The sequence below is a fragment of the Carcharodon carcharias genome, chromosome 10 (assembly GCF_017639515.1).
Source record: "Carcharodon carcharias isolate sCarCar2 chromosome 10, sCarCar2.pri, whole genome shotgun sequence".
NCBI lineage: Eukaryota > Metazoa > Chordata > Chondrichthyes > Lamniformes > Lamnidae > Carcharodon > Carcharodon carcharias.
In genome coordinates this window covers 162517904-162542122 of record NC_054476.1, presented here as the reverse complement: position 1 = coordinate 162542122, position 24219 = coordinate 162517904, and the positions used below count along the sequence as shown (strand labels likewise).

Here is a 24219-nt window from a genome sequence, read left to right as displayed (position 1 = left end):
TTTGAAATCCAGCCAGTCTGGAAACTTATAAAATAGTGCATGACAATCCTATTATAAATCCATCGTAATTTTATCTCTAATTTTGTTTCTGAACTGTTTCAAAAGTGCAAATAAGTCCATTAACCATTTAATATTAAGCTGCAAAGGCTTTAATAATTAAGAGTCTTGCGTCCATTCATAGCTTCACAATTCCTAAGGGATTTACACTACAAAAGGCTATGTAAATTAATAAGGCAAAAATTGTGATTGACTCAAATGGGCACTTACATTAATTTTTTGGCCTTTATGACATGAATATGAATGGAAACAAATAATAATTTATATGTCTTGTAGAAAATTATTCTGAGAATTTGATAAATCAGATTTGTGATATTTAGTGAATTATGAATTTTGGTTTTGCAAAACAGTTGAACAATTAAATTGATTAATTTTATAGTGACTGCTGCTTGTTGGTTAATAGCTTTACTTGCATAGTAAAAGATTTTTGATTTCCGTTTAGTGTTTAACTAAATTGCTGATTGGTTCAAATCTAATCAATGGCTAATTAAGCCAAACAAAAACATGTCTGGCCTCAAATGAGTTGCACATTCAGTAATTGGTATCCCTTTCTATACACATAAGGATCGCAAGCTGATGACGGGGAACACACAAGGCAATGCGGATGCAATATATGGTACCTTGGATCCTCGGGAAACCTGCAAAGTGGGTGAAGCATAGTGTACCCTTGTCCTGTTTCACTCTGTCAGTGGGGAATGTGATGTATATATTCCTCCTGGTACAGAGAAACTTAGATACCTCCCTAATATTGTGGTGCATGGCAAACTGCAAACTGTCATAGATGTTAGCTGTTATAGCCAGGAGCGACTCTGTGATGTATGTTAAGGATCATTGACCTTGACAACCACCAGCAATCCTATCAATGCCCTGATGTAGGGCTCAAGTTTTGGCTGCAGCTTTGCAATAGTCTCATTGGTAAAGTACTGATGCCTCATGTATTGCTTCTTAGTAAAATTGAGGTATGAGGGGTGCTTCCAGAAGATCTGCTTTGGGTATGCCCTCCTGTGGTGCTTTCTTAATTAATGTCACTCAATACACAACCAGAGAATATTTTAAAACAAAAACAGAATTACCTGGAAAAACTCAGCAGGTCTGGCAGCATCGGCAGAGAAGAAAAGAGTTGACGTTTCGAGTCCTCATGACCCTTCGACAGAACCGAAACGTCAACTCTTTTCTTCTCTGCTGATGCTGCCAGACCTGCTGAGTTTTTCCAGGTAATTCTGTTTTTGTTTTGGATTTCCAGCATCCGCAGTTTTTTTGTTTTTATCAGAGAATATTTTACCTGTTTCAATTTGGAGGGGTCCTTCTTTGGAAATCAAGCTTTATGCTAGTTCTAGTCACTTGTGCACTTTTCTCCAAATTAGTGAACTGAAATAATGTGAAAAGGAGGTTGAGTTGAATTTAGGGATGAAAGAGATTTGGTCCATGTGCCCCAACCAGGAAAAAAACACACCATTTAATGTCTCACAACCTACAGCCTTTTCAGTTTCATGCAAATTGTACTTTGACTTGTTTATAAGGGAATGTATAATATATTAGATTATCATGAAGTGTCTTCCTTTTAAATTTTATTCTTGAGGTCTTACATGTGGTTATTTATGTCCCTCTTTAGACTCAGTAATTAGGAATTGTCCTTCAATCAGCAAATTAGCTGTTCTTCAATCCAAGTTTTTTATGCTGCCCATTCCAAACCTTTTAATGTTTAATCAGCCACATACCAATCTGATTAAAATCAGTTTAATTCTGCATTCTTTAATATATGGTTGAAATGTCTATAATTTTTGTTCTGAGTTTCTACTCTTTTTAGTTAACTTATATAGAGTTCAATTTCTATTTGTAAACCGTGTTCCCAAGATTTTAATAATTTCTTAAACCGTTTCCTAGTAATTACATGCATCACAGTTAATTACTACCAGCTAAAGGATTTCGCAAGTTCCAAGGTATTCTGTTGAAGGGAGGCAACAGCGGATGTTGAGACAAATAAAAGTTTCAACATTTCATTGGTAGGTCATTGTTGTCTCTTTCAGTGAGAAAGCACTGATTTGAGATTCATTTTCAAACAGAACATGGTTTAATATTAAACCTTTATTACATACATTGAAAACAGAAATTAACTTAAAATGCTAAATATAAAATCTAGTACTTATTTCTAGATGAATAAATATTCTTTCGGCAAAGTAACAAATTCATACCATCAAAATGGTATGTCTTGGCAGTAATATCGAACATTTTGGTTGATCTGATTATGGATAAATTTCATGACCTTGCTCAATTGTTACTCTTACTGACTCACTTATAAAAACTATAAACCAAAAATGGGGAGATATAAACTGTGCAATTCAAATATACTTTATTGATGTTATAAAAGCTAATCAAGAAGCATTTATGTTAAAGGATTATGTATTAACTTTGGAGAGGAAAACATCAGATCTAGTTGTTTAAGACTGTTTCTCGTGACATACTGTGCAGTTTTGTTGAGATATTCCTCTGTTAGCACATCTGCTGAGGCAAACCAGCAAAACTGTTAGCTCAACAACTAACGTAATTCCTAATAGGTTTGCTTCCTTTTTTCTGGATCCTTGTTAATCTTTGGAATTTCATCAGGAATACAAAGGCTGTTTGGAATTTTACTAATTCTTTGTTTACCCATGAAATATGGCGCCACTGAACTTTGAGAATCTAATTTTGGGGCTAGGTTTTATCATGGCATCATGTTTTGCTCCTGGATGTACAGGTATGTATGTTCTATATTAATTTGTTTTCAGTGACCAGAGCAGATAATGGAAATATTCAAAACTCATCTGAACCGTACGAATCATTTTATTTATCCCACTGTAAGTTCATTTGATGCTTATCATATTTTGGATTGATGCTACAAGCACACTTTGATAAAGTTGGTGTTAAACCCGACATAAGCTATATATGTATCATAGTGATATTGCGTTAAATAGAGTTTGTTACAATAACTTTGCTTCTGTTATTGCTTTGAATATGTGTTAAGAGAGCACCAGCTCCATTTAGCTTGGAAAAAGTCAACAAAGTCAGCTTTTAAAAGTCTACACTTCATAAATGTATTCTTTCAGTAACTCAATGACTTTGCAAGAGCTTGATTAATATGTTTTTTGAAAGTGTGAATTTATACCACTCCCTCTCCCCCACACTATTGATTAAAGCCACTTAAGTACAATGATATATTTGGTTGTTGCATGGCAAGAAGGACATGACTTCAGATCAGGTTATTAATCACTGGGAAACACCTTTGCCTAACAGACTAGCAACATAAAACTTACTTGTGTTCAAAAGTGTTGATATTTTTATGATATAAACAGAATGTTGACGAAATACCTAGAAATCCATAACTTTTACAATGATTAGAGCTACTCAAGAATGTATGAAAATTTCAAGGATGAAAAAACCAATTTGCTCCATGGAGCTCATGTTGCCATTCTAACTCAGTCAGCCTAGCTTCTAGCTGCATTTTGAATGCCTGTGAATGTTTTTGATTCCATTCCCTTACCTGGTACATTATACAAAATTGTTATGACCGATGCAGTTGGCAAAGTGGAGTTATTTAAAAATCCCAGAGGGAAACTTTAAACAACAGTCATAACCTATAATTTTATGTGTCATATTTGAGAAGTGACTCTAAATGCAGGAATCAAACCTCCAGTTCTCGAGGGTTTACGTTAAATGAAATAAAACGTTTGATTAATTTACACAGGTTAAAATATGTGTACACTTGGCTACAAATTACTACTATTGTAACTTTTAACAAATTCCCAAACAAATCTCCATTAAGGTAACAACAACCCATGGACTTAACCAAACACCAGGCAAAGCACTTTCACCGTACAAATTCAAAATGAGGTTCCTTTCACTGTGGAGCCAGTTGGAGGCTTCCAGCTGCTTTTTGATCTCACATTGCCTCTGCCCTGCACACCCGAAAACTACTGAAGTTATACCTACCACCACTGATTGAATTCAAATTCTCATTTTCTCACCAGTCTCTTTGAACTTCACCTTTTAACAATGAAACCTCTTTCATAGAACCAATTTTTTTAGTAATCTAATCATATAGCTTGGTATCTGCTAGATAGGCATCAAATTTTCACCCCAATTCTTGAATGCTCTATTCAAAAAATGCAAATGCACACTATATCTCTCTTCCATATCGAAACTAGTACCCATCAAAGCACCCAGACTAGCTGGCTTTAATCCAATTAAGATACATGTGCAGACTAAACCTCTCTTTCAAAAGAAAAATATTTTCCAAAATATTAAGCACATTAATAGCTTCATGACATCTGCCTTCTAATCAGAAAATTAACTGTCATAATTCTAAAAGATGGCTTCATTTTAATAACCCATCTCACACCATCTCCTATACTTATTACACTATTACATTGCAGATGCATGCATTAACATAAATAAGTATATATATATATACACAAGTACTGAGTATCAACAGAAATCGCTCCAGTTCAGTGTCCAGTTTTTTTAAATGTCCCATTTTCCTGTAAGCTTCAAACTCTTGATAACACATCTGCGAACAGATTTTCTCTTCCAGCAATATGTATAATACGTAGATTAAATGGCTGTAATAATAGACTCCGTCTGAAAAGCCTTTCACTTTTGTATTGAAATTTGTCCAAAAATTTCAAAGGATTATGGTCTGTGTAAACAATTGTTTCTGATGAATTGTTTGTAACATAAATTTCAAAATGCTGCAATGCTAACACCAAACTCAAAGTCTCTTTTTCAATCGTTGAATATCTTCTCTGTTGTACATTCAGCTTGCATGAGAAATACCCTATCGGTTTTTCAATTCCAGCACCACCTTCTTGTAACAGTACGGTCCCAATGCCTATATCGCCTGCGTCAATGGCCAACTTGAATTGCTTGGCATAATTGGGTACTGCCAACACTGGGGTCAAAGTTAATACAGTTTTCAAACTATCGAATGACTTCTGACATCCAAGTGTCCATTGAAACTTCTTGTTCTTTATTAATGGTTGAGTCAGTGGAGCAACCACTTGGCTATAATTAGGTACAGATTTCCGGTAAAACCCACTCATGCCCAGAAATCTCAAGACTTCTCGTTTTGTTGTAGACACTGGGAAATCCATAATAGCCTTGACTTTCACATCTCTCAGAGCCATGTCCAATTGTATAGCCGAGATACGTAACTTGCGCTTTTGCAAATTCACTTTTAGCCAAGTTCATCACCAAATTAGCTTCTTGTAGTTGAGTAAATAATTTTTCCAGATGTTGTAAATGCTCCTCCCACGTCTGACTGAAAACTATTAGATCATCAATATAAGCAGCACAATTGCTGAGACCCATAATTACTTTGTTTGTCAGTCTTTGAAATGTTGCAGGTGCATTCTTCATACCAAATGGCATGACTTTAAACCGATATAGTCCATTTGGCATTGTGAAAACTGATATCTTCTTTGCTCTCTCCGACAACGGTACCTGCCAATATCCTTTTAGCAAGTCAATCTTTATGATAAATTTCGATTGTCCCACTTTCTCCATAAAATCCTCTAACCGTGGTATGGGATGTGAATCCACTTCTGTCACTGCATTCTCTGGGAAGAGTGACCTGCAGTCAGCACCAAGGTGAAGCAGTTCAAAAAGTGACTTCAGCACAAAGGTGAGAGCTGATTGGTGAGTAATGGGTAAGTATTTTTCTCCTGTTTTTCTTTCTCTCCAGTTTAAAATAGATTAATTTAAGGAAAGGTAAGTGTTCTAGCTTTTATTTAAAGTACATAAATAATTTAACTTTTCTTTATTGTATTTAACTTAAAATAAGGATTTTTTTTTCAACTAGAGGCATAGCAGGGCAGCTCAGTCCCGTGCTATGTACCGCCTGCAACATGTGGGAAGTCCGAGATGTTCCTTGCGCTTTGACTAACCACATGTGCAGGAAGTGCCACCAGCTGCAGCTACTTGAGCTCCGCGTTTCAGAGCTGGAGCGGCAACTGGAGGTGCTGAGAGTTTTGTGGATAGCACGTTTTTAGATGTGGTCACCCCATAGTTTATGGAAGTGCAGACAGAGAAGGCTCCTCAAATGAAGCCATATGGGTAGAACTGAAAACAAAAAAGGAACAATCACATTGCTGGGAGTGTACTATAGGCCTCCAAACAGTTAGAGAGAAATAGAAGAGCAGATATGTAGACAACTTTCAGAGAAGTGTAAAAATAACAGGGTAGTAATAGTGGGGGATTTCAACTTCCCTAACATTAACTAGGTTAGTCATAGTGTGATAGGTTTTGAGGTAGCGGAATTCTTAAAATGCATCCAGGAGAGCTTTTTAAGCTAGTGCGTAGAAGGTCCTACAACAGAGGGGCCGACCTGGACTTAATTTTAGGGAATGAAGCCGGGCAAGTGGTAGTGCTATCAGTGGGAGAGCATTTTGCAGATAGTGATCATAACTCCGTTAGATTCAAGGTTGTTATGGAAAAGGACAAGGATGGGCCAGAAATCAGAGTTCTAAATTGGGGGAAGGCCGATTTTAATAAGATCAGATATGATTTGGCCAGAGTGGACTGGGAGCAGCTACTTTTAGGTAAATCTGCATCAGAGCAGTGGAACTCATTCAAGAAGGAAATAGGGAGAGTACAGGACCAACATATTCCAGCAAAAATAAAGGGTGGGACCAACAAATCCATGGAACCCTGGATGTCAAGGGATATACAGGTTTGGATAAAGAGAAAATGGGAGGCTTATGGCAGATACTGAGGGCTCATAACAGCGGAAGCCTTAGAGGAATATAGAATGTGTAGGGGGGAACATAAAAAGGAAATTAGGAGAGCAAAAAGGGGGCATGAAATAACATTGGCAGGTAAAATAAAGGAAAATCCAAAGTTATTTTACAAGTACATTAAGAGTAAGAGGATAACTAGGGAAAGAGTAGGGCCCATTAAGGACCATAGTGGTAATTTGTGTGTGGAGCTGGAAGATGTAGATAGGGTTCTAAATGAATATTTTGTGTCGGTGCTCAAGTGTGAGAGAGACAACGTGGGTATGGAAATCAGGCAGAAGGACTGTGATATAATTAAAGAAATTAGCATAGAAAGGGAAGAGGTACTAAGTGGTCTGGCAGGCTTAAAAGTAGATAAATCTCCAGGCCCGGATGAAATGTATCCCAGGGTGTTGAGTGAGGCAAGGGAGGAGATAACAGGGGCGCTGGCAATAATTTTCAATACCTCTCTGGCCACAGGAGAGCTACCAGAGGACTGGAGAACAGCCAATGTGGTACTGTTATTCAAGAAGCGAGGAAGGGATAAACCAGGGAACTACAAGCCAGTCAGTCTAAGCTCAGTGGTGGGGAAACTATTGGGGGCAATTCTGAGGGACAGAATTAATCTACACTTGGAGAGGCAGAGATTAATCAAGGACTGTCAGCATCGTTTTGTTAAGGGATGCACTTGGGCAGGATAAACAAGGCATGGGAATACATGATGAATGGTAGGACCCTGGGAAGTACTGAGGATCAGAGGGATCTTGGTGAACATGTCCACCGGTCCCTTAAGGTAGCGGGACAGGTAGATAAGATGGTTAAGAAGGCATATGGGATACTTGCCTTTATTAGCCCAGGCATAGAATACAAGGGCAGGGAGGCTATGCTGGAACTGTATAAAACACTGGTTAGGCCACAGCTAGAGTATTGCGTGCAGTTCTGGAATCTGCATGATAGGAAGGATGTGATTGCACTAGAGAGGGAGTGCAGAGGAGATTTACCAGGATATTGCCTGGGCTGGAGAGTTTTAGTTATGAGGAGAGATTGGATAGACTGGGGTTATTTTCCCTGGAGCAGAGGAGATTGAGGGGGGGGGGGGCGAGGTGGGGGGGACATGATTGAGGTGTATAAAATCATGAGGAGCATAGATAGGGTAGAGAGGAAGGAACTTTTCCCCTTGGTGGAGAGATCAATAACCAGGGGGCATAGATTTAAGGTAAGGGGCAGGAGGTTTAGAGGGGATGTGGGGAAAAATTTTTTACCCAGAGGGTGGTGGGAATCTGGAACTCACTGCCTGAAAGGGTGAGAGAGGCAGAAACCCTCATAACATTTAAGAAGTATTTGGATGTGCACTTGCAACGCCATAGCATACAAGGTTATGGGCCTAGTGCTGGAAAATGGGATTAGAATAGTTAGGTACTTGTTTGACCGGCGCAGACTCGATGGGCCGAAGAGCCTTTATCTGTGCTGTAGACCTCTATGACTCTATTCACCTTTTGATGGTCCATACATGGGGCAGAATTTTACGAGTCGGCAAGCCGGGGTGGGGCCCGCTTGCCAACGCATAAAATAACACGCGGTGATGTCGGGGGGAGCTCCTCACGTCACCGCCCCCCATTTAAATTTTCAGGAAGGCGGGAACACAGGGAAATCAGCTGCGGGCCCGCCAACCTGTCAATGGCCAATTGAGGCCATTGTCAGGGTCAATTAAGTAATTAAAGGACCTGCCCGTCCGACCTTAAGGTCAGCGGACAGGCCAGGAGCCCCGGTGTGAAGTAGAAAAGACATGAAACCTTGTCCACGAGAGGGATGAGGTTTCATGTAGACTTTAAAAAATTTTAATAAAGATTTTGTAAAAATTATGGACACGTCCCAACTGATGTGACATTGTCACATGAGGGGACATGTAACGGAAATTTTATTTTTCTACTTTTATCTTTTTTTACACGTACAGCTGATCTCCTTGAGGCAGCACTTAGCTATTAATAGGATTACCTCCCCACCTTCATAGAGAGCGCATAGCGCTTCTGTGCGGATGTCACGCTGGGTGGACCTTAATTGGCCCTCCCATGGAAAATGGCGCTGCGCCTCCGATTGGGGGGGCGCCAATCAGAAGCGCGCATGTCATCGCCCGCCCATCAATTTCCCCTCCGACAGGGGGAAAATTCAGCCCATAGTCTTTGTATTCCATCCGGTTCCGGTACCAGTACAACAGGTGAACTCCAGTTACTGCAACTAGACTCAATGATATCATTTTGAAGCATGAAATCAATTTCTTTTGGTTCTTGCGATAACTTTGCCGGATGTAATCTGTATGTTTTAGGTAGTGAGTTCCAGATTCCCACCACCCTCTGGGCGAAGAAATTCTTCCTCACATCCCCTCTAAACCTCCTGCCCTCTACCTTAAATTTATGCCCCCTGGTTATTGATCCCTCCACCAAGGGGAAAAGTTCCTTCTTGCCTACCCTATCTATGCCCCTCATAATAAGATTGTTGCCTTATTGAAGATGATATTTCTTTACATGCATCATGTAAAGCTAAATGTGTCTTTCCCAATTTACTTCCACAAATAGGTTTGTGTGATTGTAATAGCTTTTCCAAGGGCAGGATTTTTCTCCTGTCAGCGAGCGGGGGGGCAGAACTCCCGACATCACCGTGCCCCATTTAAATTTTCCAGTAGGTGGGGGCGCAGCAATATTAGCTGTGCTCCCACTGACCTGTCAATGGCCAATTGAAGCCATTGACAGAGTAATTAAACTAATTAGTGGACCTGCCCGCCAACCTTAAGGAGCCCTGGCTGGAATTAGAAAAAGCATGAAACCTCATTCACGGGCAGGATGAAGTTTCATGTAGGTTTTAAAAGATTTTAATAACGTTTTTGTAAAAATTATGGACATGTCCCAACTCATGTGACAGTTTAGAGCCAATCTCCCTGAGGCTACACTTAGCCTCAGGGAGATGTGTGCGCTCTTTCGTGTGAAGATTCCCTACCCCCCCACCCCCCCTGCCTGCACAGACTTGAGCAGTTGAATGGCCTATACTTGTTCTGATGTTACAAAAGACTGAACTTGACAGATTTGGACAATGTAATTCGTAGACAAATTCTGATACTTGGCAGTCATACTATATTCCAATTTATTGACATTTGAAATGAGTTTTTTTTAAATCTCATTTCCTTTCTCCTGAATTTTTTTTGTTTGTGCCCTTCAAAATAGCTGCTCCCCATAATACTTTTTTGGGGGGTATATAGTGGAGAATCAATTCAAAAACTTCCCTGTGCTGCTCAAAACCAACTACATGCCTTGTTCACTTAGTGTCTGTGAGCTATTAGATAAAAGAAATGTTTGGTTAATGGAATCAGAAACTCTTCACTTCAGTCTCTGAACTAAAGGACCGAACTAAAAGAAAGTGATTAGCAGAGTAAACATTATTAAGAAGGATTTATAGATACAGCGCTTGTAATTCAATTACACTTGTGCTCCAAAATTAGCCGTACCCCAAACTGAGTGTTCCAATACAGCTACAACACAAGCATCCACCCACCAATGTGGAAAAATTACCAGGTATGTCCTGTCCACAAAAAAAGCAGGTCAAATCCCACCTGGTCCATTATTGTCCTGTCAGCCTCTTCTTTTCTCAATCGTCAGCAAAGTGATGGAGAGTCCTGCCAAAGTTTGGTTACCAAGCGGCACTTACACATCAATAACCTACTCACTGATGCTCAGTTTTGGTTCTGCCAGGGCCACTCAGCTCCTGACATCATTACAGCCTTAGTTCAATCAAGGACAAAAGAGCTGAATTCCAAGGGTGAGGTGAGAATAATTGCCCTTGACATCAAAGCAACATGTGACTGAGTTTGGCATCAAGGAGCCCTGGCAAAACTGAAGTCAGTGGGAACTAAGGGGAAACTCTCCACTGTTTGGGGTCATAACTAACACAAAGAAATATTTTTGTGGTTGGTGGGGCCCAATCATCTCAGTCCCAAGACATCACTGTAGGAGTTCCTCAGGGTAATGTCCTGGGCCCAACCATCTTCAGCTGCTCCATCAATGACCTTCATCATTAGGTCAGAAGTGGAGATGTTCGCTGATGTTTGCACAATGTTCAGCATCATTTACAACTTACAATGGTCTGTGACCATATGCAGTCAGACTTGGACAACATTCAGGCTTGGGCTGATATGTGGCAAGTGACATTCATGCCATACAAGTGCCAGTCAATGATCTCCACTAAGAGAAAATCTAACCATCTTTTCTTGACATTCAATTGGGAATAACATTACTAAATCCCCCACTATCAACGTACTGAGGGCTACCATTGACTATATATCATCATATAAACACTATGGCTACAAAAGAAGGTCAAAGGTTGGGAATTCTGTGGTGAGCAACTCATCATGTGACTCCACAAAGCCTGTCCACCATCTACAAGGCACGGGTCAGGACTGTGATGGAATACTCTCCACTTGCCTGGATGATTGTGGTTCTAACACCCAAGAAGTTCAACACCATCCAGGTCAAAGCCCACTTGATCGGCACCTAACCCACCACCCTAAACATTCACTCCCTTCACCATCAATGTACTGTGGCACTGGTATGTGCTACAGACCAGGTGTACTGCAGCAATTCACCAAGGCTTCTTCAACAGCACCTGCCAAAATTTTGGTTTTTACCACCTAGAAAGAAAAGGGCTGCAGTGTGCACCATCTACAAGATGCAAAGCAGAAACTCACCAAGGATCCTTAGGCAGCATCTTCCAAACCCATGACTGCTACCATCTAGAAGGACAAGGGCACCAGATACCACCTGCAAGTTCCCACCCAAGTTACTCGCCATCCTGACTTGGAACTGTATCACTGTTCCTTCACTGTCGCTGGGTCAAAATCCTAGAACTCCCTTTCTAACAGCACTGTGGGTGTACCTACACCACATAGACTGCAGCGGTTCAAGGGGGCAGCTCACCACAACCTTCTCAAGGGCGATTAGGGATAAGAAATAAATGCTGGCCTAGCCAGCGATACCCACATCCTGTTAAAGAATAAATAAATAAATAAATAAATAAATAAATAAATAAAACAACTGGGTGGATGCTTTTCATTTTCAAGATAGGCTGGTTGAATTGAGTTATCAAAGTAACCACTGTTTTGTCCTGTCACAAAAATATAGACTTTCATAATATTTTCATGTGGTAGAAATTTCATGCTATAATCACTTTGTTCACTCCTGGAGACAGTTGAATAACTCCTTTACAATACAAACTTATAACTTACAGTAAGGCTATTGTGCGTATTATTTCCTAAGCTGGTCCTTTTCTTGTTACATGTATGTAAAATAATGTTGTTCTTTCTTATTCAGGTGTAGATGTTGCCATTAATGATATCACAGCTGACTACAGAATCACCAGGAATCTCTCAGATTCTCTTTCATTAACATGCACAATAGTCAACAACACCCAGGATGAAGAGTTAGTCTGGTTTCGTGGTGACAGGGCAATTAACTTGAAGTCTATGAATCGGATCAATGTTAGCACTGTCTGTATTGATCCACTTACAGAAAATGACGATGAAGCTACATTCAGCTGCTGTTTAAATAAAAATTCTAACATTAATACGACTGTGCTCCTGGACATCAGATGTGAGTAACCTACCGCTCTGAAGCCGGAAGAACAAAATTGTTGAAAGGAACTTACTAGGGAGAGGGATAAATGCCAATGAAGAAATTGAAATGATTTCTACTTTTCATCTAGTCACTGTGCTAATTAGTAGTGAATTTAATGACATAATGAAGTATGCCATTAAAGAGCATGTAGCAAGGAAAAAATTTGGAGTTGACCAAATGTTGATACAGATAGTGTTGTCGCATTATAATGTAGTAGTTGTCAATGCAAATTGAATGTCATGATAAATCAGTCGATCAATAGATTGAAAATTCAACAAGACAGTGTGGGTATCACATAAGACAATGGTGGGATAAGACTGGAGGCATGCTATCCGCTTTTGGTAATTAAAATTAAAAATGGAGATTGGCAAGGTACAAAAATAGACAACAAAAATGATGCCAGGTTTTAGCTTTGAAGGAAGAGTAGCTGAGTAAAATTTACTCTCTTTGAAAAGAGGGTTGGGGGAAGAGGAAATGATATGACCCAAAAGCTTTTCAAGATGTGAATGAAATTGTTAGGCATAATATAGAGAGAATATTTTCTCAAACCATTAGAAAAAATAACAGCTAAGGTACTGATGGTTAAAGTTAAGGGTATTTTGAGCTAATCATAAGTTATTGAATCGCAATGCCATTCGTGAAAATTATCTTTAATAATCCTATAGATTTTGGCCAGAGTTTTTGGAGGATGTGGCAAATTTTGATCACAGGAGGAGATCAAAGCTACAGGGGCCTACCAAGAGCTCAGACTATATTGTATATCCTAAGTGGGAGGCAAATGTCTGTGGCAGGCCACAGTGTGATGGTACCAGCTCTCCCAATGTGGGACATGCCAATGGACCCTAGCAATAGTTGTGGACTTTTGAGGCTCCTCAACGAATTAACTCAGATTGACAAAATGAATTGCCCTGAAATTAATTCTGTTTTAAAATAATGCTTTAGTTTATGAAATTGCTCACCCTGCAATCAATTGTACAGGTTAAAGTGTCTGTTTCCTGTTTCCTGTTTTTAATTTCCCCACATTGGTATTGATGTTTTGCTGGGTTGAGATGGTACAGAGATGGCCACCAATTCCTTTGTCACTGGCATGATGCCATGAGTGATATGGATATTCCTAGATCCAATATTGCACACGTACAAATGGCAGAAGATGCTTTGGATTTTATGTTCCCATCATTTACATGCCATTAAAGTACACCCAACAAAATTTCAGAAAGGGTGGAGGTAGAGGTTCCCATTAGATTTCCCATCTCATTACAGGAAGCACGGAATGCAGACTTTGGTTGGAACATTCTGAAAATAGATGAACATGTTTCTGATTCAGTTGGGAATATAAGTGTATGGTATTCGTTGTGTAGGAGAGAGAGGATAATGGTATAAGTGGGTCATGTATGTGAAGTTAATAGCAGCTGAAGCTAAATGTATTCCTAAAATCTTACAGAAGAGAAGGAACTCATTTGGATCTTGGTGCCAGTGCCGGCTTATTGAAAGACCTATCCAGTTAGTTCCATTCCTCCAATCTTTTCCCATAGCCCTGTTTATTTTTTCCTTTTCAAACGTATTTCCAATTGCCTTTTGAAAGTTACTGGTATTTTGCTTTTTCCACTCTTTCATGTATTGCACAGCAGACCATGGCAACTGATTTTAAAAAAAATCATCTCCCTGTAGTTCTCTTGATAATTATCTCAACTCTGTTTGCTTAGGTTAAGACTCACTTGTTATTGGAAATAGTTTCTTTTTATCTATTCAGTCAAAACTCTTCATAGTTTTGAATGCTGGACTTAAATCTCCCCTTACCCTTCAATGTGCTAAGGAGAACAATCCTAGTTTCTCTAAGCCTTTCCTCATTGCTGCAATTCTCTTTTCATTGGTACCATTTCAGTAAATCTCCACTGCACCCTCTCCAAGGTGGCTGAATGTTTTTTGATAATCCTACATTCTATTATGAAGCGATCTATTCAGGTTCAAATAATTTAGCCCCAGTGGATGTTTATAGTCCAAAATTTCTCCTGTTCAGCAAAATTGCACAGGCTGGCAAAGTGCATGGCAGAGATTGAAAAATAAGGTCACTGATATATTAGAGATAAAAACAAAAAACTGCGGATGCTGGAAATCCAAAACAAAAACAGAATTACCTGGAAAAACTCAGCAGGTCTGGCAGCATCGGCGGAGAAGAAAAGAGTTGACGTTTCAAGTCCTCATGACCCTTCGACAGAACTTGAGTTCGAGTCCAAGAGAGTCAGCTCTTTCTTGGACTCGAACTCAAGTTCTGTCGAAGGGTCATGAGGACTCGAAACGTCAACTCTTTTCTTCTCCACCGATGCTGCCAGACCTGCTGAGTTTTTCCAGGTAATTCTGTTTTTGTCACTGATATATTGTTGAGGCATCTGGAAGGTCATGTACTGTTGTTTTGCATGGAATGTCCAATATGCTTCATAGAAACAGCATGAGCTGTTCATTCTTTAACATTCGGAGAAAAGCAGCTTAGTGTACATAGTGTGGGATTGTGTCAATAGCTATTTTGATGTCTTCATGTTTAGAAAAATAGTACATCAAAGTAACAAGTCGAAATAGCTTTGTAATTGTGTATAGTATTTTGTGCTTAAATTGTTGCAGTTATCCCCATTCTGAGCAGCGATGGTGATAATCAAATAGAAGTACACGCAGGAAATGACGTGACACTGACATGCAATGTGAAGTCCAATCCACCAGCTGTGATGTCCTGGTATAAAGATAACAATATCCTGAAGATGGTGGCCGGCAGGCACAGTGTGTACTGGGACAGAGGTGTTTTTAGTCTATCTATTAAGAAGGCACAGAACATGGAAAATGGGACATACGTCTGTACAGCTGACTCCACACTTGGAAGCAGCAATTTGTCCTTCCACCTGAATGTGAAAGGTAAGAATGACCAAACCTCACAGCCTAGATGAACAGCTAAATTAAAATGAGCAAATATATTATTTCCTTTTCTCTATTCAATTTTGGTATGCATTGTACTAAGTTATTTCACCCAATACAAATAATGCTTTGTTCTAATGGCAAATACTGGTTTCTCTCCCTTGGCAGTTATTGTTTGTAAAACTATAAGATATTGCTGAACACCACTGGGAGCAGATAAATTGAAAACATTTTACTGAAGGTTTGCTATTATTCAGTGGCTACCTATTTTAAAGGAAGCAATTGAAAAATATTATTCATGAGCTGTCATGGCGGAGTTGAGATGTCAGTTGGTAGTGCTCTCACCTGAGTCTGAAGATTGCGGGTTTGAGTCTCAATCCAGGATTTGAGCTTCACTGTGGCACTCCAGGAGTGCTGCACTGTGAATGATGCCATCTTTCAGATGAGTTGCTAAACCCCATCTGCCTTTTAGATGGTGCTATTTTGAATAAGAGCAGGGAAGTTATCTCCGATGTCCTAACCAATATTTATCCCTCAATCGAAATAACAAAAACAGATTATCTGCTTACTGTTACAGTGCTGTTTGTGGAAGCCTACTGTGTGCAAATTGGCTGCTGTGTTTCCAACATTACAATAGTGCTTACACTTCCAAAGTATATCATCGCAGTAAAATGCTTTCAGACGATCCATCCATCCATCCATCAGACTATATTGAGTTTACGTATTATTTTAATTGCTGCCGCTTGTAAAAAACACTATTATATTCTTTGGCAGATAAACCATATGAAGTACCAATTGAACCAATTATTGCTGGGCTAGTGGTTGCTGGACTGACTGTTCTTTTTGGAATCATTTCACGGAGAGACAGAGTTATTCAGGTGAGTGCATGAAAAATGAAAATTTTTTAGAACAAGAGTGGAATAGCACTTTTAGAAGAGTGCAGCCCAGAGTATGGAGTGGTCAGTGTCCTGAGATAAAATTGTAGCACCCAGGTTAACGGTGAGGAATCCCAATATTACAGATTCTTAACCTTATCCATGGCATCAAGGTGAAAAGGTTGAATGGAGAGCAACACAAGCAGCAAGGAAAAATTGAAACAAGTTCCGCTGCTTTTGTGCATCGAGCAACAAGGGGATGATTGGTTTGTAGCACAGATAAACTGAGAGAAAGAGGTAAAAGAAAGAGAGAACCCCATAAACTGTGCAGAGAGACTATGGGCAGAATTGTCCCACATTTGCACTAAGTGCGGTAGGGGGCGGGAGAAAGAATGTTTTACCCACCGGCTGCAGTGACAACTTGTCATGCCATGATCATCGCAATCCTGCCTCATTAATCATGTTTCCCTGGAAACAGTCCATTTTGATGGTGGGCGGGCTCTCATCTGCCTACCACACTGTCATCTCGCTGCTTCATCACGCCGGGAGCCACATTTAAAGTGCAGCTGCACACACACTTCTCAGCGCTTCTGGCCCAGGGCTGCTACAAAGAAGACATGGCCCTGAAAGGCAAGAAGACGGCAGCCCCCTGATTCAATGATGTGTCCCGGGATCACCTTTCGGACACTGCAGAGGCCTGCTGTGATATCCTCTATCCATTCTCTGGCCGCAGGAGGTCCAGCAATTTCACCACTCCGGCTTGGTGGGCAATGGCAGAGGTGGTCAGTGCCAATGCTGCAGAGAAGAGATTGGCTATCCAGTGCAAAAGGAGGCCAAATGGTCTCATCCATGCAGCCAGGGTAAGGTAACCATCTCATCACTCTAAACGCACCCTCACAAGCCCATCACACATTCACTGGCATCTCACTCACTGCCAGCTAAATGGACATCACCACTCCCTCTCTCACACACACACCCTCACATCTCCATCTGGCCTCATCTCCACTGGAGACTACCTCCTCAGCCCTCACCATCTTGAGGCCACTTACACTGATCAACTTGTGTCCCCCCACGCATACCCTGGGATACCCTCCTGTCCCCATACAACCCTTGCCCCGCAGCCTCTTGCCTGAGGCCACTTCCCGCCCCCCGCCCCCCCCAACCTAAACAAGCCCCAGCCCCGCAGCCATTGAAAAGCCACCCCTGCCTAACAGCTGGGTCAGGTAGGTAGAGACCTGCCCGTGAGCCCTCCTAAAAGTGATGTGGCACTGCTGACCACAAGTGCTGCCCGAAGCAAGTAAGGCAAACAAACCTCGAAGTCCTGAGCAAAGTGCAGCTCGCCAGGTGCACATCACTTATGTGCAGTTGTGAAACACGTCAGCGTGCAATCCTGCAGATGTGCCTGGATGATCCAGCGTGGGGAGATGATTCCGGCGAGCTGAGCTTATAGTGACGTGCAGATGTATTATAATGAAGTTACCAGGCAATGCGGCCCACCGTTGCCGGGCAGAACAGACCATTGCAAACTGGTTTCACGATGTCGTGAAACCGATTTTTGGCCTTTTCGCCATATTGTCCGCTCATTCCGCCAAACACGCCTGTCACCAACGGGCACGGAAAATTCAGTCCTATTGTTCAAGTCACAAATTAACTGACTCAAGGTATGGATCAATTTATTTAAAAACTCGAAACTTTAAGTGTGCTCCCTTCCACAGATGCTGCCAGACCTGCTGAGTTTTTCCAGGTATTTTTGTTTTAGTTATGGATCAATTTATTCTTTTACTTAATGCAGAAAGTAGTCCATGAATCACACCTTCAAATATTCTACTTTTTTCTCATGGCCTATACAAAGGACCACTTTAACGGCAAATAGACACTTACCATGAGCTGAAATAATATTTTATATGTGAAGCAGGCTGTGCTGTAGCAATCCCTGGGTCACCAGAAATCTTTATTTACTGTTAGCGTATACAATGGAAATGGTAATGTTGGACCTCGCCCACTGATGAACAGATAGAAGGCTCGACGAACTATAGGTCACACAAGAATTAAAAATCAAGTTTAACAAGAAGTAAAATGAGCAGAAGCTTAAGTAAGAACAACAGCAGAAAGGTAAATCTGTGTTTTGCACTTAGCTTACAAAACCTGTTACAAAACAATAAACATTTGGTAGCACAGAGCTTAAGTATTGCCAAAAAAAGAGACATGCTGTCAAACCTTTTTGTCTTGCACTCATCAGGACACTCCACAAGGATACCAATAGTAAAAGGTTATACTGCACGAGAAGGGAGTGCTGATTGGTTGGCAAGTGGACTCATTGCCATGGAGAATGCACTAGGGAGCAGTTAACTGTTCAAATTCAAACCAGGCAGGTCGACTCTGATTGGTCAAGACATTGCTATGGGGAATGAACCAGAGAATGGCTGTCCCCCAAGCTTTTGTTTAGTTGGAAAAGATGCAATGCGTGGACATGCTCCTTCTGTCTGCAAAGGACAGGGCCCTGTGTATAATTATAAGTAGTTTCTGGCATGCGTAAGTGAGCCACATTGCAAACCTGACTGATAATTGTATATTGGTTTTTAGTGTAATCCTTAGCACCACCAAGATCGCTTAGCAAATGTTGTTCCTTCGTACAGTCTCCATGTCAACACCTCTTCCAATCAGAGTCCACCAGAGTCCAGAGCAAACCAATCAGTACTCTCTTCACATAGCAGTATAAATTGTTGCCCCCTTCACTGTTGGTATTCTTGTGAACTGTCCTAATGAGTGCAAAATGAAAAGCTTCGACAGCATGTCCCTTTTCTTCAGCAAAACAATAATCCATTTTGGCCTGGATTTTGCATTGAGAATAATGGTAATGTTAACAGCGCTCACCATTATAATGGAGTAAATCAAATAGCAATCTCTGGCATCTGCAAATACGGAGTTAAATACAAAAATCCAAAACTTGTGGCCCAAGCCGCCCTGCTCTTCCAAAGGCTGCAATAGAACAGTACCTCATTGATGGACTCAGCTCTGGAATAAACATAAGAGCATGACGTTGCTGTACTGACTCACTAAACGTGGCAGAAAACATCAGGACTGATGCATTCAGGTGTGATCAGTCACAATTACAGCCAAACAACCTCACTCCAGCATTGAAAATTTAATTTTATCAGTGTGTAGTCCCACTCCTTCAGATTCTCACTAGTGGCTTTATTTTTTACTTTATCTTTCTGACTCTTTTGTCCCTCTCTTAATCCCATCTTCCTTTTCCTTCTCTTTTACTTTCCTTCCTGTGCGTGATTTAAATCTAATTTATACCACAACTTTATACTTCCTGGTTTAGATGCTGCATGGCTCAGTGATTGGTTTAAAAACTTCACTATTGCTTTTCTGCGCACATCACAGATCCCCTGTAGAGGGCAAAGTGCTAGACCACATGCCCCATGGTAGCAATTAGTCACTCAAAAGCCCATGAGAAATCTGTGGGTAGCTGTCAGAATAGTGAGTGGTGAGCATATACCTTTGCTGCTGACTGCAAAAATCCAGGCCCTTGAATTCCAATAGTTCTCTATGGTGTCAGATTTTTATCTGGCACTGATGATTATTGATCTCCACCAGCCTCAGCTTGTCTGTTGCTGTAAAAGCAAAGATTCACAAACAAAGCTTGATGTGGGAATCCAGTTGTAGACTTAGTTAGCAAAACCAGTGCAATAACTGTCTGCCTCAGAGTATGGTCTGGAAGATAAAAGAGAAAGGAATTAAAAATTACTGTCAACCAAAGCAGTATTCAAAGAGAGTACCTGATGGCTCTTCCTGCCTTACAGGCCCACATATTTATGGGGAGGCAGAGAGTAAGAGGGAGGGGGGGTACATATGTGTGGTCACAAAACCCAAAAATACCAGGAAGGAGAAGGTCCTGCTAAATTTATTGGCAAGATTGCACTAGAATTTCTTTACTGCCTATCATGCCCTGCACTAGGGCAGACTGAAGGCTGACTGGCCGCTAGCTGGGAAAGCCTGCTGGAGAGGGCTGCATTTGGAGACTGCTAGGGACTGTTCCTGGCAACCTGAGGTTGGGGATCCGTGAGGGTAGTGGCTCGGAGTGAGGTGGCGAGGAGGGAGGGTGAGGTTGCCGGGTTGGGAGGATGTTGGAGGGTGAGGACATTAAAACCTTGAGGTGTCGGCTGATCAAAGGAAGGGAAAGATCGCAGCAGAAAGTTGACTTGAAGAACTGGAAGCAGGCAGTCTCATTTCTCCTGGCCCTCGAGCAGGGCTGGAGGAACACTTACCTACAGGACCTGGCAGCATCTGCCTCCCTTTAGCTGTTGGGAAATCTCGTCCACAGCAGTTGAATTCAGATGTCTCCCAAGCTCTGAGGACAGTGACCTCGTTAAAATATTATAATTGCTGAGCTGGTTACCTGAAGTCCCCCAAAGCCGCTTTGTTAAAGCGGAAGCCAACACACTCGGGGAGGTAAAAGCAAAATACTGCGGATGCTGGAAATCTGAAACAAAAATAAAAATAAAAATAGCTGGAAAAACTCAGCAGGTCTGACAGCATCTACAGAGTGGAATACAGTTAACGTTTCCAGTCCGAATGACTTCATCAGAACTATGAAATATAGAAATGAGGTGGAATATAAGCTGGTTGAGGGAGGTGGGACAGGTAGAGCTGGATAGAGGGCCGGTGATAGGTAGAGGCAAAGAAGAGATTGCCAAAGATGTCATAGACAAAAGGACAAAGGGGTGTAGATGGTGGCGATATTATCTAAGGAATGTGCTAATGGTGATATTAAGGGTAGAAAGCAGGATGAGCAAGTGACAGATAGCCCTAGTGGGGGTGGGGTGGGGGGAAGGGATCGAAATAGGCTGAAAGGTGGAGATAAAACAATGAATGGAAATAAATTTTAAAATAATAGAAATAGGTGGGAAAAGAAAAATATATAAAATATATAAATTATTGGGAAAAGGGGGACCGGAAAGGGGGTGGGGATGGAGGAGAGATTTCATGATTTGAAGTTGTTGAACTCAATATTCAGTCCAGAAGGCTGTAAAGTGCCTAGTCGGAAGATGAGGTGCTGTTCCTCCAGTTTGCGTTGAGCTTCACTGGAACAATGCAGCAAGCCAAGGACAGACATGTGGGCAAGAGAGCAGGGTGTTGAAATGGCCAATAGTGGAGGGTTGGATTCAGGTTTCACATTTTTTTTACTGAGTTAACTGCCACCAACCACTGCCCTCCCCCCACCTCCCCCCTCCCCGACTACCTTATCCCAGCCTCCCACCAGCCATCATGGAAGAGTTACAGTTCCTCCCATAACGTGAAACTAAGCAACTGTTACAGAAACTAATAGCTGAATCCCCAGTGGGTTGTGTGGCGCTGCTAATGGTGTTCCCCTATGATAGTTGTTAAGGAATCTGCCTTGTCAGATTCAGCCAGTCCTCTTTGAAGTGACATTAAAACAGTTAAGATGGGTACTTCCTTCAGTTCAGAGAAGTAGTTCTCCCAGGAAGTTTTAGGGGCTTTTTAAAAATTTTATAAAACTGCCTTTCTACCAATTTCTATGTTAAACTACCAAGTGCCTCATGAAATGAAGCAGGATAACTTCCAACCATTACAATAGGTTTTATGACCATCTGGCCTGAGGTGTGGCTTACATACAATTGAAAGCTATCATTTGCCCCAGCTTCTGAATCCCTGCAGCATTGTCTGTACTTTTTTTATGGTTGGAGTTATGATAAACGGTGACTGTTCAGTGTGACGCATGGCAATAAAGCACGTTCCAATCCTGCAGTTCCAAATAGCTTTGGCTTCTCAATATCTTTTCTCATTACTCAGTATCATGGATGTATTTTAATGTCTAAAACACAATTTTAAGAGAGGTATTTTATGTTTTACTTGTTACAAATGTAACCATCTTTAATTTGGAGCGTTAATCCTGGGTGGTTTTGTCCTCAACAAGATGGAGCCATGCGGCCTGATGTCAAAATGGAATTTGTTTGGGATTTAAATTTGCAAAGCTGAAGAAGGAACACATTTCTCTCTACAATGTGTTTAAGAGGTGTATCCCAACCCTGAAGTAGACGTGCTCACTCGTTCAAACACTAAGAGGTGCAGAGCGTTTGAAACCATCAGTTAGAATGAACTTTATCCATTATTTTATTGCTCCAGGTTGGGTAGTTAACACTGACACAGTTCTTGCTCTTTGCCACAGGCATGGTAGAATCTGTTCAGGTGGTTAACTTTCAAGAGTCAATTAAGAGTCTGCAGTTCAATGATTCATCCAGCTATAAGTTGGAATGGTTGCATAAAACTCTCAATATAAGAGAACTTAGAAATAATTCTAGATGAAAAAGAGAAGCAACTGAATTTAGTACGTCTGGCTGAAGACTGATTCAGCAACATCAGTACAAAAGCTTTCTGAGTTATGCACTTATTTAATTTTAGGAGAGGTATGAGAATTCAAACACAGGATTTTACTATTACATACCGAATGTTACATTGAATTAATGGCTCGTACTTTACACCTCACTTTGGTAAGGATAGCGTAAAGTATGTGTGCACTCTCAGCAATAGGGATATGCATTGTATTGAGCAATGCTCTGAAAGTTCATGAACTTAAGGGTAGAGTTGCTTATTTATGCACTCCTTTAGTTAAATGTAATTTAGCATCTATTGCTCAAGATTAGTTCACAGCCAAAATTGTTCACATATTCTGCTGAAAGCTTTTGGAATAAGATATTTTTATTGCAATTGTAAAAGAAGATTAAGACCAAAGTTCTTCCTTCCCTGAACATGGTAGCAAATCCAACAGGGGATGGATGAGAAGGAAATACGTGTTTTAACAGAAAAGAAGTGAACCTGATTTTATTTTTCACGATCAATGTCTTGATACTAAAATTACACCCTCAGAACGTGCATGCTTCAGAACAACGTGTTTGTGCAACTTTGTTAATGGGTTCTTAATTACTGAGGAGGTTGCATTGTCCCATTTTTACTAAAAGATGAATTGAATCCCACTCTGGTAGTTTCAGAACTGTCCCCTAAAATCCTGTCAGTTCATGTTTTCCCTGTTACTTTCAATGTTGGCAATTGTCAAAGTTGCAAAAACAAGACAGAATTTAATATAAGGTGAGTCTAGTGGTTCATTAAAAGGATAAGTGGGATCTTAACTACAATGCTAAGTTTGCATGATATAGCTGAATGAGTTATTACTGCCTATTGTTTGGGGATTCTTTCTGTCGTACTTTAAGCAATATCTTAGCTGATTTCCTGAGCAAAATACTGCTACAACCACAGAAAAAATTCACTTGATGGAATTTCTTTTTTAGCTCTGCAACAAGAAAACCAACACCAATACATTTGTTGAGTATGGTTCTCAATAGGAAGGCAAGACTGTAAGTACCATCTTTTGTTCTACTTCATATTTAATTAAAGACAAGCTATAGACACATTTTAATTATACTTTCCGCATTTTATTACAGTGTAGCCCGGTGGAAACCCACAAATTCCCTCAAAGGAGATTCGATCCAGGATGAAGAGTTATTTTTCCTGCGGTATGTCAAAGGAACAAAGACAAAAATAGTGAAGAAAATTTTTAAAGCGTAAAGTAGCCTAAGAAGAAGGAATATACTGATACCAACTTTGTATAATATTCTTTTGTCCATGTAGGATTTCACTTGCTCTCTCCCCCCCCCCTTCAATTATTGGCATTGTTATTTAATTAGATTAAATGTGCTTACAACCTTCTCCATGGCATTTCATGCATAAATTAAAAGTCTTATATTTTCACCAAATTTTTTATAAGCCACAACTTGCCATTTTAAATTATATTGTTCTTTAGTAAACATTGCAGTCATTTCACTGATTTTTATTTTCACTCATTGGTTTGATATTTGATTTTTTATTCATTGCCAATCAAAATTATTTCTGTTTTGCGCATTTATCTGAGGTAAAATATTTTAAGAATATTTTCAAAGCTGTATCAAAAAATAGACCAAG

At 40.5% G+C, this 24219-nt stretch overlaps 1 protein-coding gene across 1 annotated transcript; it reads left to right on the top strand.

Moving 5' to 3' along the window:
- The first annotated feature begins 2712 nt into the window (after positions 1–2712).
- On the top strand, positions 2713–23603 carry LOC121282913 (transmembrane and immunoglobulin domain-containing protein 1-like). Its single transcript, XM_041196724.1, has 5 exons — positions 2713–2791; positions 12158–12436; positions 15077–15361; positions 16136–16239; positions 23550–23603. The coding sequence occupies exons 1-5, from the start codon at positions 2713–2715 to the stop codon at positions 23601–23603; spliced, it is 801 nt and encodes a 266-aa protein (XP_041052658.1).
- The last annotated feature ends 616 nt before the right edge of the window (positions 23604–24219 follow it).

Bases quoted from the DNA above. Each gene is read 5' to 3' on its own strand.
- LOC121282913 (XM_041196724.1), top strand. From the start codon at position 2,713: ATGGCGCCACTGAACTTTGAGAATCTAATTTTGGGGCTAGGTTTTATC. The intron at 2,792-12,157 runs GTATGTATGTTC...TTTCTTATTCAG, and splicing joins TTTTGCTCCTGGATGTACAG to GTGTAGATGTTGCCATTAAT. The intron at 16,240-23,549 runs GTGAGTGCATGA...TTTCTTTTTTAG, and splicing joins GGAGAGACAGAGTTATTCAG to CTCTGCAACAAGAAAACCAA.